Source organism: Podarcis melisellensis (assembly GCF_964234715.1).
Source record: "Podarcis melisellensis genome assembly, chromosome: 4".
NCBI lineage: Eukaryota > Metazoa > Chordata > Lepidosauria > Squamata > Lacertidae > Podarcis > Podarcis melisellensis.
In genome coordinates this window covers 5845768-5864927 of record NC_138531.1, presented here as the reverse complement: position 1 = coordinate 5864927, position 19160 = coordinate 5845768, and the positions used below count along the sequence as shown (strand labels likewise).

The 19160-nt window shown below is 41.2% G+C and overlaps 1 protein-coding gene across 1 annotated transcript in view; it reads left to right on the top strand.

Moving 5' to 3' along the window:
- The window catches only part of LOC309368757 (uncharacterized protein), a gene marked incomplete at its 3' end in the record, with an annotated part of 324407 nt that extends 306649 nt beyond the window's left edge, over positions 1-17758 (top strand). The window contains exons 2-4 of the mRNA XM_081909065.1: positions 15127-16295; positions 17274-17284; positions 17564-17758. Of these exons, the coding sequence (XP_081765191.1) occupies positions 15173-16295; positions 17274-17284; positions 17564-17758 (1329 nt within the window). The 5' untranslated portion in view covers positions 15127-15172. The remainder of the gene's footprint in view (positions 1-15126; positions 16296-17273; positions 17285-17563) is intronic.
- Positions 17759-19160: the final 1402 nt, after the last annotated feature.

Genomic DNA, 19160 nt, shown 5'->3' with positions numbered 1-19160 from the left:
GCAAGAAGCAAAGTCAAGTCAGTGGGATTATGTGGAATTCCAGGAGTCTGGAAGCAAGAGGTAGAAGGGAGATTGAGTGACAGTAAATCACACACACCCTAAAATCTTTGATACGTACAATCTAATCAATACTGTGCTTGTTTCTTGCATTCCTTATCAATGAGCATGTGCACCCTGGTAACATTGCGCTGTATCCAGCAAAGACACCCTTTTTGTTCAAGGACTTCCGCTTCTGCACCAGAATTTCCTCTCCCTCTCTTGAACACACACCTTTCAAACCTGTTTTAAGGGATCCTCTAACTCTCTGGAGCAGATCTGGGGGAGGCACTGGTGATGTGCCTCAGGAAGAGGAGAGGGTCCTTGCTCATTCAGGATGGTTTCATTGGATACAACCCATAGAGAACAATGCAAGTGAGTTGAGGAAACTGAATATTGCAGCAAATTGCCCCTCATCCAGTTGTGGAATTAACTTTGGAGATTGTCCAACTGAAACTAGAATTCGGGAAGAGCGGAATGCAATAGTTGAGTCCAAATAATAATAAATGAGCTCAGTATGGAAAATCTGTTCACATACCAGGTTTGAGGTGCTTGATAAATTAAACAAACCAGAATATAAACAAAACACACAATGAGATTTTGAACCACCTAGCAGGTAATAAGATGAGTGGCATTTTAATTTTTCGAGCACAACTTGTGTGGCCTTTCCTGAGATAGTTTATTTGGTTTTCTTAGTCTTTTCTTATTCAAGCGATTCCCCCACCCCAAGATTTTAAAGTATTTTCTTTTTCATGCTTTCAGTTGTACAGATAGCACCATCTACAGTTACATAAGTTAAATTTATATATTTTTTAAAATCTAGAACAGTAAAACATCCAACCAACATGACTTCACAGTTTAGAGTTATCATTTGCAAATTATGTTTTCAATAATGGGATATTAGAAAATCACATATTCCTAATTGAAAGCAAATAGTTGTTTAATATTGATTCCTTGTAGAGCTTTTCCAAATATGTGTTGATTGAACAATTTCTGACTATTATTTGTATTGCTGACACTGACACATTATTAGAATGATAGCTATTTTATGAAGTATTAAATTATATCATTAAAAGTATTTCATTAAGTAGACTTCAAATAATGTGCAGACAAACATGGAAATTAAGGATATGACCCTTAAGAAAACACTGATTTCAGAAGTAGAGAGTCTTAATTAAGAAATTAAGACCTTCAGTATTCTTCAGGAGATAAAAGGTAATTCAATCCTGTTAGAAATCTAGAGGGTAGTTTAGGAGGAAACCAACTTTCTTTAGACATAGAGCCTCCCAGCCGTGCCTCTTCATGCTCAGCCTTCATGGAAATAATAATTGATCAAGATGTTTCAGGCACAGAATGAGGTATATTGTTCGCAACAGGAGTGTTTTCATGAACGTTCTCAGAAGGAGAAATATAGGAATGCAAATTAAAGTTCTAAACCGCTCATAGTTATAACTGGTCAGATATAGTCATTGTGTGTCTTTAAGACTAGGGGATCTCTCGGTGTAAAACAGGTGAACAGACAGTAGCAGATGGCCTTGCAGGGCAGTGAGGCTCACCTGACTTCCTGACAGCTGAGTTGCTGCCACTTGCCAGGAAGGAGAGAGGGAAGAGGAGATAGCAGGACTACTGGCTCAGTATGAACAAACCAGCAGAGGCAATCCAGCGCTCATGCTGATGAGTGTGCAATGTCCTGAATTAAGTTCCTGCAACCTCACCCATCGCCTTCCCAGGAAGCTGCATCCATTGAGCTGTTGGGAGGCTAGGGCTTCCAGGAAGCTCCTGGCCAAGTTTATCAAAAAGAAACTATTGATTTTTTTTTCATATTTTGATTCTAACATGTTGAGGTTTTGACAAGGATGTGCAGCACATAACATTTTGTTCAGACCTGAATTAGGTGGTTTTGAAAGTGATCTGATTTGATCCAGGATGCATCAGAGCTCACCCATTTTGCCTTTGGTCCTGTTCAGAAATGTAGGGACTTTAAAAATGGTTACAAGTTTGTCTTCTCAGAATTGGAAGAAAATTTCAGACATGATAGCCCCTTCAGAGGAGATCTATACCACTACATTCAGGATAGCAGCAGGAGTTTTCCTGCAAGGGCAATCTTTATAGTTTTCAGTGATTTAAAAATGCATATGGTTGTCCCCCCTATTGTTTTGTTTGGAAATTTGTGTACAAAGATGTTTACGTAGAAGTTTCCTTATGCAAGATACCTGCCAATATTTCAGAAGAATAGATGCAGGGTGTTTTGTTGTTGATTTGCTCTGCTCTTAATGATGGGGGCCTTTAAAGCTGATCTGGAGGTAGAACTAACAATATACAGTGATGCCCCGCAAGACGAATGTCTCGCAAGACGGAAAACTCGCTAGACGAAAGAGTTTTCCGTTTTGGAGGTGCTTCGCAAAATGAATTTCCTATGGGCTTGCTTCGCAAGACAAAAATGTCTTGCAAGTTCCTGCGGGGGTTTTTTCCTCCCCCCTTTTTCTAAGCTGCTAAGCCACTTATCCGCTAAGCCGCTAAAAGCCGCTAAAAGCCTCTAATCCACTAAGCTGTCAATGGGCTTGCTTCGCAAGACGAAAAAACTGCTAGACGGAGAGACTCACAGAACAGATTCTTTTTGTCTTGCGAGGCACCACTGTATTTGCTTACCTTCCTGTGATTTTGAGGAGAGACTGTAGGCAAAATTGTTCACCTACAAACTTTCAAAAAGATTGGTGCAGGGGCTTATATGTTAAAAACAGTTTGTAGGGAGTTATGGAGGGGGAGCTTTCTGCTATCTTGACAGTGGATAATTATACAGTGGTACCTCTGGTTAAGAACTTAATTCATTCTGGAATGGGGCCTCCCGCTGCTGCTGCGCTGCCAGAGCACGATTTCTGAAGCATTTGTAACCCGAAGCGTTTGTAACCTGAGGTATCCTAAAAGCACTGTGATAGGAAATAGAATGGAAAGCCCTGAAAAGGATATTGCCTGCTTGGAAGTTAGAGCTGTTAGTCAGTAAACCAGCTCACCACCCACTTCACCCCTGTCCTTCTGTGAAGAGCTTGAGCAAAACACAACAATCCGCTTGAGTTCTCTGGGATTTTTGTAGCTCAGAGGCAGCTCTGAAGCTTTAGGAGCAGCCTTCTTCATCATCATCTTCATTTCATTTCTATACCTCTTTATATTTTTAAGGGAAAAAATCTCAAAGCAGTTTACAATCTACATTAAAACATCAAAACAATCCAGAATAAAAGCATTAAAGAAGAAAGGCAAATATAAAGTGTACATTCAAAGCAACATAATTAACAGGAACCTAAAAAATTATCTTAAACATGTCAAAATAAAACATTATAAAGTAGGTCAGCTACAGAATGCACATTTAACACAGCTAACGAAAGAATCATAACATTTCAAAAGAAAATGTTAGTAATGGAAGTCAAACATAAAATGCACATTTAAAAGAGCATTATTAGCAAGAGAATAAAATATTATCAAAAGCATAGAACATATCTGCTGCTGTTGCTGCCAATCTTAAATGGCTTAGGGCGGCCTTACTGCTTGACCTGCTCTGGCCTATTCCTATGCAAGAGGCTGTTTTGCTGGTGTGACACACTACTTTCATGATCTGCTATAAAGACAGGATACTGATGCTGATGAAAGGGGGAGGGCCATAGCTCAGCCACAGAGCATCTGCTTTCCATGAAGAATGTCCCAGATTTATTCCCAGGCGTCTCCAGATAGGGGTGAGAGAGTCTCTGCCGGAAACCCTAGAGAGCTGTTGGCAATCAAATGTGGACAATACTGAGCTACGTGGACCAGGAGTCTCACTTCATATGAGGCAGCTTCCTATGTTCTCATGGATTTGATTAAACCTGATTTTCTAGATGAGATGGATTTTAATAATCCAACATTTATAGAGACATACCGTACTTTCCGTCTATAAGACACTCCCATGGATAAGATACTCCCAAATTTTGGGGACTCAATATTAAGAAAATGGGGGGAGATAGTACAGAATGGGAGGAATGCCAGAAAAAAAGCTCACATAAATTCCAAACACTTGCAATCAAACGCAACACAGAAGCCTCCTATTGTATTTCCAATCAACACCAGCCACTGCCAATCACACGCCCAATTGCTGCAGCAAAGCCCAATCACCAGCAGCCACTGTCGCAGCAGTGACCAATCGCCAGCGGACATTCTCGCAGCAACGCCCAATTGCAAACGGACATTGTCGCAGCAGTGCTTAATCACAAGCGGATATTGTCACAGCAGCCTATCACCCGTAATAACGCCAGTGACAATCTCAAGTAATAACGCCAGTGACTACTCAAGACAGAAATCATTTCCACCGTTCCCCATCTGTACTACCCATGTATAAGACTATGCCAATTTTTAAGTGTTGTTTAAGGTAAAAAAAATCGTCTTATACACGGAAAAGTACGGTACATTCTGCTCCTTTTAGGAGAGCTTTTATGAAGCTTAGGTTTCAGCCTATGACTCCCATGGCCTATCATTTCTGGATTTGTGGCAAAAGCTAAGCAGAAGATGCTCTGTACTATGCAGTGTCACTCTTATATTAGGCCAGAAGAGAGTACAGCCATTCCCCCACTTACAGGGGGATTACATTCCAGGCGCCCATGCACATAAGCGAAAATTGTGTTAACACCCTCTCTGCCGGTCTCTCTCCAATCCAGACAAAAAATCCACAACTAGAATTGAAGTTCTGGGGCTGGCTGGAGGATGTGCAGAAAAGCGGTGGCAGTGGTGCTACAGCGTGTATCAGCTGTTAGGCAGGAAGGATGAGCAGCCTAAACAAAGCCCCGCTGTGCCTCCAATTTCTTCAGGGCTTCCTCTGCCCTCACTGATGTCCTCTTTGGCCACAAAGACTCTCCAGCTCTCTCCTGCCATTTCCAGGTTTGAATCAAATTATTTATTTACTTCCTGGCACTGCACATATACGCAGTCACGTGAGATTTGTTCATGAATAAGTTGAGGGATACAGTGGTACCTTGGGTTACAGACTTCACTAACCCAGAAATAGTACCTCAGGTTAAGAACTTTGCTTCAGGATGAGAACAGAAATCGTGTAGCGGCAGCACAGCAGCAGCAGGAGGCCCCATTAGCTAAAGTGGTGCTTCAGGTTAAGAACAGTTTCAGGTTAAGAATGGACCTCTGGAACGAATTAAGTTCTTAACCTGCATACATGGACTGTTCCACCCCAATATTACGGGGGAAAGCCTATGAGAGAAAAGCTTTGTTTACTACATATAGAGCGTTCCTTTTTGAGGTGACCACAAATAACATTTGAGTAAATGTTTTAAATGAGGTGGTTGTTAACTGTATATGTGATTTCTGGTCTAATGATGTATTGTATCGTATTTAATCAACTTTTCTGCCACTAGGCAAGATCAGTTTGATCCACAGCTAAATACAATTAGTGACTTGAATTTTTACCCAGAATTCCCCACCTTAGGGGCAGAATTTGGTGCAGGTAAACAGACTGAATGTTTTTTATTAGAACCTATGGTCAGCTCAGACACCTGTAACAACTTCAGCAAATCCCAATATTTCGCCCCTCCACACACGTACAGTCTCCCTTTTGTGTTCCCATCTATGGAAATATGACTACTAGTTTTAGTCCTGTGAAATGAATGCCAGATGTTAGGATCTGGAAATAAAAGGATAATTTTAATATTTCTTCTTATGATTATTAAAAATGTAAGACACTCTAAAGTACTAAAATTATTCTTCATTGTGTCTCTAGAGAAATTTGGCTAACAACTGTTCTTATTTGATACGCTGGCATATGTCTTGAAAGACAGAGACAAAGAGAAAATCTGTCAAAAGTGTTGAAAAAAATGAGAGCTAAAGTATAATAGAAGTTCAGATTCAGATATTGACTTTTTTTGAATTACTCAGTTCAAAGCAAACATGACATGTTTGGTAAGAGGATAATATTGACAGGCTACCATTGTGGATCAGTGAAACAAAGAATTTGCACTTGAACGAAAGCTGCCTTTCACAGTGTTTGATCAAATACAACACTGAGTTGAGTGTCTGCTCCTCTACAAACCAGAAATGTCCAAATATTTAAACACTGTGATGACAGTTTATCTGTCATTCATGGCATTCAACCACCTCTGGATAGTTAGAGCTACAGCTTTGGGGAGCTCCAGAATTGGTATAAGACGGAACGGCGCACCACAAATGCAGCGGCAGCAGATTGCATTTCCACTTGCTGTGGGAACCATAGGCCTGCCCTACCCCCTTTGTTAACTTAATGGATTCTCTAATGTGTTACTTCCTGTATCCTGATTCATTACTCTGAAATAAAGGGAGGGGGCAAGGCTTCCAGTTCATAGGGTCCACTTGCCTGGGCATTTTTGCCCTGAAGGCAGGAAGTGGGTAATAACGGGTTGTGATACAGGATGCTCCTTTGGGCAAAGTGGGGCATAGCCCTGCAGAGCCATAGTCCAGTATTTGTGCTGGTGGGGTGGGGGTAAGTACGGTGTGGGCGTTTCTATGCTTTTGCTTGCTGAAATCCTTGATCTCTCTCTTCCTACCTTTCCCCTCCCTCTAGGCCCTGTTCCCCCTTCCTTCCTTCCTTCCTTCCTTCCTTCCTTCCTTCCTTCCTTCCTTCCTTCCTTCCTTCCTTTGGATGTGAAGTGTGTATGAAGGTCCTGTGCTAGGTACCTGCATATTATACACACAGTGTCTGTCTGCTAAAATATGTATTCCTGGAAAAGAATTAGCCTGAAGTATAATCTTAATGATGTTTTAAATTGTATATTGTGTTTTGATTTTAATTTACAGTTTTGACTGCTTTGCTTTGTTTTGGGAGACACACAGAGAACTCTTGTTTTTGGAGATGATATAAATGCAGTTAAATTAACCCCACTTACATGGGAGTAAGCTCCATTAAATTCAAGAGGACTTATTTCAGAGTAGACATTGTTAGGATTGAGGCCTAAGGTTGTGGCCAAGCCCAATATAATTGGCTTGCTCAATTCCCATGATCAGCTATTCTCTGTTAAATTTAATTAAAACAGGTGAGCCTGATTTTGTTTCATTTAAGGAAAGACCTTAGATCCATGTATGTATACACAGTCACACTTACAAGACTGATCCTACCATCTGCAGCAGGAGAAAACAAGGTGGTTCGATCTGACATGGGACAGCCCTTTAGATATTTGAAGATGGCTATCGTGTCTCCTCTCGGTCTCCTCTCTTCCAGGCTGAACATACCCAACTCCCTCAACTGTTTCTTGTAAGGCTTGGTTTCCAGACCCTTTGTTATTTTGGTTGCCCTCCTCTGCATACCTTCCAGCTTGTCAATATCCTTCTTAAATAGTGGCACCCAGAACTGAACACAGTATTTCAGGTATGGCCTGACCAAGCCAGAATAGAGCTGTACTGTTACTTTCCTTGAGGTGGAGGATGGCAAGAAAACCAGAAAAACCTGGCCTGGTCCATGTGACACACACACCCCCAGTTCCACCTCTGTGAAGCAAAATGATATGATCTGGGTCGAGGACAGGTGAGGGAACACAGAATCCTTTCAAGGCTTTGCCCTGGTTGCCCTAGATGAGAAACAACACTGTTAGTCCACAAAGCAGTGTTTTCTGCCTGTTCCATTCCATCTTCTCCAAACTCCAGCTGAAGGGTTCAGTGCTAGCCAGTGACCTCAGAGACCTATGCTGGAGAACATGTTCCAGCTAGTCTAGATTTGGTCTAGAATTTGAGTTTGTCCACACACAGGAAAGTCCATGACATCTACATTTCAGCAGCTGGTGGAAACAGCAGTGGCATTGCGATTCTGCCCTTCACACCCCACACTTCAGAGTATTAGCAAGTTAAAACCTGTTGGCCAGATTGACAATCCCACATCTCTAAATTACAGAAACCTAATTTGAATGTGTTTGCCTAAGACTAAAGAGATTTATAGGACAAATATATTTAAAAATGGCTGCATGGATCCAGTTTTACAATCTCTGCAAAATGACATTGTTTATAAGTTTTCCAAAAATACTTGAGCCAAATATGTGGAGACCAAACTCTTGGCAGTTAACAAATATGAAATACTTCAAGATAAAAGACATGGGAAATTTGTGTCCTTTCAGTTTTGTAGGTCTAACATACACAGTAAACATTAGTAAGTCTAATTAAAAGCTGTAAAAATGTCTTCTCTAATAATCTGTCTTGTGATTTGCAAGTATCAAATACAAGGAAGAAGATAAATAAAATTTACTCTTTGGCCTCCCTTTGGAGCACAGAGGTGTTGTGTGTGGAATATTTCAGTATGCAACTCCAACAGGCCTCATTAGCTTGCCATCTGCCACGGTGCATAGATGCTAAAATGTTGTTATTGCAAGGTTCATTGAGCAGTAAAATTATAATATTTTTGTAAAAAAATATATTTTAAGTAAAAAAATCCCTTGAAAGAGACAAGGTGCCAAATTATGATTGAGGCTGTGATCTCATTAAAAAAAGGAAGAATGAAAGATGCCACAGAATAAAACCTTCTATATCTCTACCTTTCTCACTACTGCTTGTATCCATATACAGTATCTATCTCTCTGTCAGTTGGACTATCCTTAGGACTAAATTACAGAAGCTTGCAATTTGGATGATAAAGAGTTGTCACACCAAAAGACAGATTGTACAAATTAACTTTGTCCTGATTCTGCGTGCAGCACAATTTTGGCATCCCAAGTCCTAGCTGTTGGTTCTTCTTCTTCCTGACTTAGCCACATGGGTGAACTTACTCAGGGGGTGAATGGGGTACTATTGCTTTTCTAGTCTCTGTTGTTTTTAAAGTGACATACTATTAGAGATGAAAAGGTAACCTTTGCATTAAGGTACATTGTCTCCATGAGCCAGAATTCTAATGATGCCCAGGAAAATATGCTTTATCCCAGTTATTTCTGCTCAGGACTCTTTTTACTCGTTTGTGGGGTATAAATGATTGGAGCTGTCAAAAAAAGTTGTTGTGCAGTTTCATTAAGGAAACTTTTTCTCAGCTATTTCTATTCATCATCAGTCCTAGGAAATTCTGTACAAAGAAAGGAAAATTAATAGCTGCAGGAAGTCTTGTTAGTTGGACAGTTATCTGTAACTGTGAAAAAGATAGCTTTAGAAATATTTCTCTTTCTATTTATAAAAAGCAGCTACAGACCCCTCAGGCTAAATATAAACAACATTTATTACTTACATTCCATATCTGTATAAAGGTATACAGTGCTATTTTTCTAGAAAAATAGGTAACGCCTCCCTTGTTCTCTTATAATGGCAAGGGCACCCACCTGAGAGGTGCTGAAACTGAGTTCCTGTGAGTTCCGGCTGAAAAATCCCTGAAGGTATCCAGTTGCAATAGAAATTATTCAACACCCATTGCAAATCAGGTTTATTATCAAAATTTACATACTTTCAGCTGTTTGCAACGGGCAAATCAAACAAAAGCAATTGAAATAGCTCAACACAATGGATGCTTCAAGTGGTTTCCCTAAATTCAGCTGAAATTGCAAGCTATACTGGCTTCTCCAGTCTTATCACCCTTCACAAACAAGGAGCAGGATACAAAAAGATAGTGAAGGCACTGAAAGTTCCTAGGGACACCGTTGGAAGCAGAGTTCGCAAATTCAAAGTTACAGGAACAGTGGTTACACTATCTGGACCATTGCACAGGATCATCATAATGCAGAGGCCTTCCAGGAGGGGCCTGGGGTGGAGAAGAGGGGCCCTGGCATGCCCTAAGCTCAGGTTGTGGCACCTGCATGGCTGGAATCTCTGACCCCAGACACCCAGTGAGACCCTGGAGACTTGGCTTGCTCCACACCAGGGCTCAACGCTGGATAATTCTCATGGAGAAGGTTAGGGTGTTTCCTAATACTAACGGAGGTACCATTCTATCAGCAAGGATTGTTTGAATGTGCAGCAGGATCCTTGCCCTACTGCCATGCCAACCCTGCTTTCTACTGTTGTTGAATAAAGATTTGGCCCAATTTCCCCCCAGCTCTGTGTCCTACCTAGTTATTTCACTGTTGTCACAGAGCCCCAAACTGTTCCTGCTAGGACAATTGTATTATGTCTAGAGTACCTAAAGCTTCTTAGGGTGCATAATTGATTTACCAAGGTACATAGGCTAGAACTAGACATTAGGGCACATTGTTAATATTAGCAATAGTAGTAGTGGTATACCACCTTCATCTGAAGTTCACAGGCAGTTCACAATATAAAATATGTTTTCGGGTGCTGTGTTCTCATGCCCCCCCCCCAAAAATGGGATGTCCCAATTTAATAAGCACAGTTGAGTGATATGCATTCCACAAACAGGGAGCCACTGCAGAAAAGGCCCATTCTTGTGTTACCACCCTCAGGACCTTTTGTGACGGAGACACATGAAGAAGGACCTCAGATAAAGATTACAGGCTCTGTATTGGTTCATATGCAGAGAGGCAGTCCTTTGGGTTTTGTGGTCCTGAGACATTTATAGGTCAAAACCAGCACATTGAATTCAGCCCCAAAACTAATAGGAAGGTAGTGCAGTTGGGCGATGATTGGTGTAATATAATGAAGCCTTCCTGCCCCACTGGGCAACCTGGCCACCCAATTCTGCACAAGCTGAAGTTTCTGACTCCTCTTCAGAGGCAGTTCTACATATAAAATGTTGCAGTGATCTAACCTAGAGGTTACCAGAGCATAGACCACAGAAGTTAAGCCGCATGTGAGGCTGCCATCAAGAACAGCAGTCCTGTGCGTATCTCCTCCCCACCTAACCCACCACGCCAACCTAATAAATGAGACCTGAGATTGCACCGGCTTTGCCTGCCTGTGCAACTGATACCCAGGGAAGTGGTGTGTGCATGAGGAAATTCAGAGATCAGGGGCAGAACACTGTTATATCTGGAGATGTTATGCGCCAGAAGAAGAAGCAGTGCTGGCTTAAACCCTGTGGAGGTCCCTAGGCAGTTGAAGGTTGGAGGTCCCTAGCGCACTCTAGTGGGATCACATCAAACTAAGAAAGCTTGATTGTATTTTTCTTTCAAGATCAAATCAACCTTATTTTGATCTGTTGCCATGGGGCCCCTAAAAGGCATAGGGCCCATAGGCTGGTGCCTGCTCTGCCTCTTTGGTAATCTGGCATTGAGAAGGAAAATATCTGGAGTTGGTATCTACAGTGTAGCTTCATGTTTGCCAAAATTTGCTAGGTTTGGCTTTAGATAACTGAAAAAAGCAAGCAGATTTCCTATTTGTGTCCTTCCCTCTTGACCTTGGCAAGTTCCTTCTCCCCAATTCTTAAAGTGGTAATTGGACAAATCCTTAGTATGACATCAATACCTGTCAGTTGAGCCTCTTCCCATTTTATTTGCCCTTTTATCAACAAATCCAATATATGGTGTCCTTTTGGAGCCAAGTTCAGCAAGGCAAATATCTAAGAGCTGCTACACTCCTTGGTTTGATCCTCTTAATTTGCTCTAGACACAGAACCATAACAGCTTCTTAGGATATACACAGCTGCTTGGAAAAGAATCTGATAATGCTGTAGTCAACACTCTCCCATAATGCAATTGAGAAAACAAATATCAACAATAGAGTGCATATTACTTCAGCAGTTTAACTCCCCCCCCCCTTCCAAAGACACTCCACATCCATCATCAGTTGGTATCAGAAAATGTCAAGATAGCTTAGAGATATAGATGAAACTTCTCAAGGATACAAAGAGAAATGTGACACAACTCTGAAATGTTGTAACCTATTGCTGGATTTTTGATCTTACAAAACCTATATTGTTTGCATCCTGCAACTGAGGGGAGAGGGAACAAAATGTTTTATAGTGGTCTGCGCTGAAACACACCAATTTTGATTTAGAGTGACACATTATTTATTAGCCCGATTGTCACACGATAATGCCATCTGAAGACCATGCATTACATGAGTTACTCTGACAGCACACCATTATTTAGGCTATAAATACTGGCTTGAGAATCTTAAACCCATCATATATGTTCATAGGAAATAGCAAGGCATTTTTCAAAATGGAATAAAATAGCAATCCATGTCAAATTGTTCTGCATGCATTGTAAGACTAATTTGGCATTCATCTGTATCTTAATGATAGGTGCTTGCCAATGGACAGGTAGAGAATCCTTATTATTTATTGCAGTATATATGCCAAGCATTCAAATATTCCTCTGCACCAGAAACCCTCTTATCTTGTGGCTATACCAACATAGTGCTGGTTCCTGTAGTACATAGACAAGAGAGGTCTCAGAGATGCCCAAGTACATTCAGAGACTGGTACAGTGCAGGATAAAGACTCATAGCAAAGTTAACTGTGAGATGTTTTGTTTTAGGGTGAATCAACAATTTCACTTCAAATTTAATTTTCAGTGAAATTTCAGATAGATTAAACTTTAACTACATGTTGAATTGAATTTATACTCCATCCTTAATGGAAAGTGATCTATCACAGTGAAGATGAAGATATATTGCAATCCCCCAAACAAATATTTCACTTAAAGCAGCTTTGGCTGTTCTAAAGATAATTAGAAGTGCAAGAACCTCATGTTTCCTGTGCTTCCATCTCTCCATCTTGTGCAAAATAAGTCTTTGTGTGAACCAGTGGAGGTTTAGTCTGCAGATCTCTGCATGACTGGTTCACCACTTTATCCTGCCAGTGGATTTACTTTGCAGAGGAGAACATCTGCACACCGTACCCATTAGGTCATATCTGACAAGAGATTTCCCTATGTAAATACAAAAATCTGAATTGCATTCCCACTTGAAGAAGTGGCACAGGGGGGAATTGGAAGCGGTGCAGAGAGGACACATCGTGCTAGAAAAGTCCACACATTCACCAGTAATTGTATGATTTTTTCCCCCCAGTTATATAGACCAGGGCTTGACAAAGTGTGCCCTCTAGATATTGATAATTTATATTAACAGTGGACTTGATTATCAGTCAAAATGCTGATGAGTATTTTTTCACATGCTTAATGTTATAAAGTATGGTTCATATTATTATAATTTAGGTTTCTTCACCATGAGGACCTGGGGCACGTTCACAATAATTCAAAAATACAATATTAAAATCTGTTAAAACAAATCACAGCTTTAGGGTAGGTCTTGTAAATATACCTGAGGGGTCAAAGTCCTGGATAAAAAGGTACTTCTTCAGCATCTTAGGAAAACCATATAACAAAGATGCCAGCTGCACCTTTGTGGGAGCCCATAGTTGAAGACCCTCTCCCCAGATGCTATCCCTACGAACTTCCAAGGGCAGCAGAATGGCCAAGAGTCCCCCGCCCCCCGATCAAACACCCAAGTGGGTTTGTAGGAAAGGATGCTATCTTTCAGATAGTGAGACCTAAGTCATTTAGAGCTTTAAATGCTAATGCGAGCATCTTGAATTGGGCCCAGAAACAACCAGTTCATTTGTTGTAAATTATGTGCACGTTCAAGTCATGTGGCTGGCAAATTATGAGCATTTTCAAGAGGGCGTTGGAATGCAGCTCCAAATGTGTATGCTGATTATTACTGCTTAGAATGGACAGTACATACAAATGCACTTCTGAATGTAGACTTGTCTAATCTTTCTGCTTCGTTGCTTTTATTAAGATGCACGTTCTGAGGTAAATCTGAATACATATAAAATAAGTTATTTATATGTGCAACTAAGGGCTACTGCCACTGCTTGCATTTTCTCACCAGCCTGCTTACCCCCACCCACTTGCCAACCCCCACTCTTTACACCTCACCCAACCCTAACCCCTCAGTGCTTCTTCAACCCCCATTCCCTCACATCTCCTTCAGGATAGGTAGATCACCACCTGATTCCCCCCAAAAAGGGGCTGTTTGAAGACACATACCTACCATAAAATAGTATTTTATAGTATTTTATACAGAAAGCACCAATATTTACTCTCCTTCAATTTTTTTTACTAAAGATATTTGCTCTTACTCAAGTTTTGTTGGAACTGGCAATTGCAGCTGTGAGAAGAAAACGTTCACTCAAAGAGGTTGTCTACTTTGACGTAGATATCATTCAGCTCATTCATTTTTTCAACATGAGCAGTTAGATTAGTCAGGTTTCTAAACTGACAAGCTATGGAGAGAAAATGTTTGTACTGGTGACAGATGGACAAGGTCAGTATGAAATAGAAAGCCTCCAGTACAGCCACTTTCAGAAACCCTTGCTTACTCAAAACTGAATCCCACTGAAAGCAGCGGAGATGCTTTCAAGCAGCTGTGCATAAGATTGCAGTGTTTGGGTACAGTTCCATCAAAGCCTCAGCAGGATCAGGTTTAACTGTGATGTCTAGTGGGACATGGTTCACAGAGGAAATCTGCTAGAGTGAGTGGCTTTGTGTTCAAGAGTAAGTGATTTTAGGGCTGCACATTGTGTGTGTGTGTATATATATATATATATATATGCAGGTTTTGGTGTCCTCGGGTGTCTTCCCGTGTAAAAGTTGGGGTGTCTAGGCGACGTTTCGACGAGGTCTCACTCGTCATCTTCAGGCTGGTGCTTTCGGCTTCTTGTTACTGGAACAGAGCAGGATCTCAGTGTTTGAGTTCCTATAAATACTGTTGAGGGGGTGTGGTGTATAGCCTCCAATGTTCTGGGCAGAGAGGAAGTTCCCAGGCTAGTGTGCCTTTTCTTCTTTTGTTCCTTAATTACTTGAGGGATATCTTGAGTGATTTCTTGAGTGATATCCTGAGTACCACTTAGGTGGGTCATTAGGTGTGGATTAGTTGCTAAAGTCTTTGTGACCCACCTAAGTGGTACTCAGGATATCACTCAAGAAATCACTCAAGATATCCCTCAAGTAATTAAGGAACAAAAGAAGAAAAGGCACACTAGCCTGGGAACTTCCTCTCTGCCCAGAACATTGGAGGCTATACACCACACCCCCTCAACAGTATTTATAGGAACTCAAACACTGAGATCCTGCTCTGTTCCAGTAACAAGAAGCCGAAAGCACCAGCCTGAAGATGACGAGTGAGACCTCGTCGAAACGTCGCCTAGACACCCCAACTTTTACACGGGAAGACACCCGAGGACACCAAAACCTGCATTCCTGTACCCGTGAAAATCTACGAAAGCTTCCTCACACATCTCAACAGCCTACACCCCAAAATACAATTCACTATGGAAATAGAAGCCAACAACCAACTTCCCTTCCTTGACGTCCTAATCTACAAAAAACCTGATGGCTCCCTAGGACACACTATCTACCGGAAAAAAACACACACCAACCGCTACTTACATGCACAATCACACCACCACCCTGCACAAATAAACTCCGTAGCCAAGACTCTCATCTCCAGAACCAAACGCCTGGCTGACAAAGACCACTTGACAACTGAGTTACAGAATCTCTCAAATGTGTTAATTGCCAATGGATACCAGCAAAACAGGGTTACGAAGCTAATCCAAAAAGAAACACCCCCCAAAAACCAAGACACAGAAGAAAACAATGGCATGGCCCTCCTTCCTTATATCAAGGGCACTACAGATAAAATTAGCAAAATCCTCCATAAACACAATATCAAAACAGCCTTTTGCACCAACCAAAAAATAGCCAATATCCTCAGAAACCCCAAGGATAAAATCCAGTTGGAAAACCAAGGGGTCTATGAAATACCCTGCAAAGTCTGCCCAGCCACGTACATTGGACAAACAAACAGACGAATAAATGCACGTATCGCAGAACACAAGAATGCCGTCAAAAAAGAAGAAAAAACTTCCTCTCTTTTCCAACACATGAAAGAAACAGGACACGAAATTAATTTTGCAGATTCCAAATTGCTCTTTAACATGGAACATCACCACAAGAGAATAATCATGGAAGCCATCGAGATAGAGAAACACCCTCACAACATGAACAAGCGTGACGACACATCCCGCTTGCCAGACATCTGGAAATTAGCCCTCCCCACAAAAACTGACACCAGATCCAGAGGCACACAGAACGCCATCACCAATCAACCACACCAGACCCAAACCCAGACCCTCTCCACAGATAAATTACAGACACCATCCAGTAGCCAAACCATGGTGGCACCTCCGGATGCTGCACCCCCCTGCAATCCCTACACAGATCTGGCTGACACAGGCCACAAAACCACAGCTCGCCCCTATACACGAAGCCAAGCCAGAGCACAACTAAGTGCAGTACAGCCATCTTCTCAGAAAAACTCTTCACAAAGTTCAAGAGGTCAAGACACAAAGACTTTAGCAACTAATCCACACCTAATGACCCACCTAAGTGGTACTCAGGATATCACTCAAGAAATCACTCAAGATATCCCTCAAGTAATTAAGGAACAAAAGAAGAAAAGGCACACTAGCCTGGGAACTTCCTCTCTGCCCAGAACATTGGAGGCTATACACCACACCCCCTCAACAGTATTTATAGGAACTCAAACACTGAGATCCTGCTCTGTTCCAGTAACAAGAAGCCGAAAGCACCAGCCTGAAGATGACGAGTGAGACCTCGTCGAAACGTCGCCTAGACACCCCAACTTTTACACGGGAAGACACCCGAGGACACCAAAACCTGCATATATATATATATATATATATATATATATATATATATATATGGTAGACATTAAGCATCCTGCTCTCCTGCCTGATGATGGTCCTCCCTTAACAATGAGCCCAAGTGTGCACATTCCATTTCCTGTTATCTCAGCAAATGGGACCACACATTTGTCAAGATTAAAATCTAGCTTGGTCCTACATTTAAAATATACATGACAGTATTGGAAGTATATGAGCAGAACTGGGGCTGAATTTACAAGAAGAGGGATTATGAATGTATTTTGCCTATAAACGCTGTAACACTCCATGGCTGCATTAATCTTTAACAGTTAATTAATTCAGTCATTTAATTTAAATTAAAACATTATTGTACACCAAAATATAGTGTCTTGATGCAGTTAAGTAATATGAGGGTTATTTCAGTGTGTGTGCATAATCCAATATGACATGCGATAAATGTGCTACTACACCCTAACAAATACATTAAACTTGCAAAGAGTTTGGGGGCTTAACTTGAGCTTAGCAAAATAACTGTAGTCGGTTGATTTGTATGTCAGTTAATGGCCCCCAAATTAGCATGTTAATAGGCATTTATTTTATTATAGCGGGAATTATCTAGCTAGTTGCTAATTAGAAGTACTTAAAACATCCTTTTAGATTTCTGGGAAAGAAGTGATGCATTTATGACCTACTTAATTTTTAGATAATGATATGGTAACTTGATTTATGTCTCAAATGTATTGGATCTGAGCAGATAGATCGATATTTTACTATCCCTAATAAGTTTTTATTGAAGTGAAATTAAAGGTATACTTCCACAACATTGGGTATTAGAAAAGTTTTGAATCCCTGTTTGCCCTTGTAGTGTACATGTATAGAGTTTAAATATTCCCAATCTACAATTCTATGATTTCCTTGGGCTTCATTGCATTATCTCTCTCAGAGACTAGCTAAACTTCTTATGCTGACAATCTTAATCTTATCAATTCAAAGGAGGAAGTGTTTACACCACTTATGACCTATCAATGTATTGAAACCTGCAGGGATATTGGCAAACTTGATGGCATTGATAATTTGATAAGTCACAACATGTTCAGTATTGACATGGCTATGGAGAGATGGTATGCATCAGCAGCTAAGAATGAGAAACCCACAGTTCAAATCTTGACTCAGTTTGGGACTTACTGAGTATTGCTAATCCAGCTACTCTGTGAAATATGGTGGTGGCAATATTCAGCTTCTTTACAGGATTGTTCAAAGGACTGCCAATTGAGATAACACTGAAACACTTGCAACACATGGGATCCCTGGTGTAAACCTTACCATTGTTATGATGATCTGCAGCCATCAGCTAACCAGCTGGCTATTTAGAAAAGCTGAAATTTGAGCAGCTGTTTGGTGGGGAAGAGCAAATGAATATTGAACCCAGCACAACTCCTTTCCAGAAGTGGCTGGTGAAGAGAAACGCTGCTGCAGTGCCTCCATCCCTGCAGGGATGTCACTGCCACTTACCTAGATTGGGTGGGGCAGAGTAGCAGCAAGGGAGAACACATCAGTGGGAGCACTGCATTGGCTCCACTGGTACACTCACGCAAACTTGCTTGCACCCTGTCCTGCCTTTCCCCTGTGCCTCATCGCAGAAAGCCACAGTGACGCCACTCTCTACTCCATGGGCTGCTTCTGCTCCTCTCCATTCCTATCTCAGGATTCCAGCTTATTAAAGGGCTCCTCAAGCCCAGCCAAAACAACTGAAACCAGTGCTTTTTTCTGGGGATACTCAAGAGTCTGTAGCACTGGCACCTTTTTTTCTAGAAGAAAAGCACTGACCATGTGCAACATTGATTCATGCACATGTTCTTCACCCATGCAGGGATGCAAACATAAGACTACTTCCAGACTGGAGTGATGGTTGTTGGAAACATACTAGCTGTTGTCCTCATTGCAGTAGTAACACAATATAGTTCTCTTTGTTAAAATGCTTTCTGGAGGTGGAGGGGAATTAAGAAGCATTCTATAGTCCTAACAATGCTTACATCAGCGGCATCATAACAATAATTTATTATTTTTACCCTGACCATCTGGCTGGGTTTCCCCAGCCACTCTGGGCAGCTTCCAACAAAATATTTAAATACATGCAAGAAATTGCATTGAAATCAATGAAGTTTGCTTCCAGGAGTTATTGCTTTGAACCTAGAGAAGTGAGATATATTTTGCTGAACATTTACATTGCTGAAACAGGGAAAATTCCCAGCCTATAAGGCAGAACTATTAGCAGTGTATACATGCAGTCCAGAAGGTGACACAACTGAGTCAGTGATTATTATTCTTGTTCCAGGAAACTTAGGGCCTCTCTGAATGTCTTACTTATACAATTGTGGTTATGCAGAGGGGGTTAAGTTCTCAAAAGCATCAGTCACATTCAAACCTACTTTGAATGGTTAGTTCATGTTTGTAAGAGAAATTGAGTTTCTCTTTCACTTCCTGATATTGCGATCCAAATTGTGCCAGTCTTTTGAAATCTTGCAAATGTGCCCTGTTAAGAACAGCTCAGTGATGAACTGGCCTGAGGTCAATTGGTCTAATTCTTCCA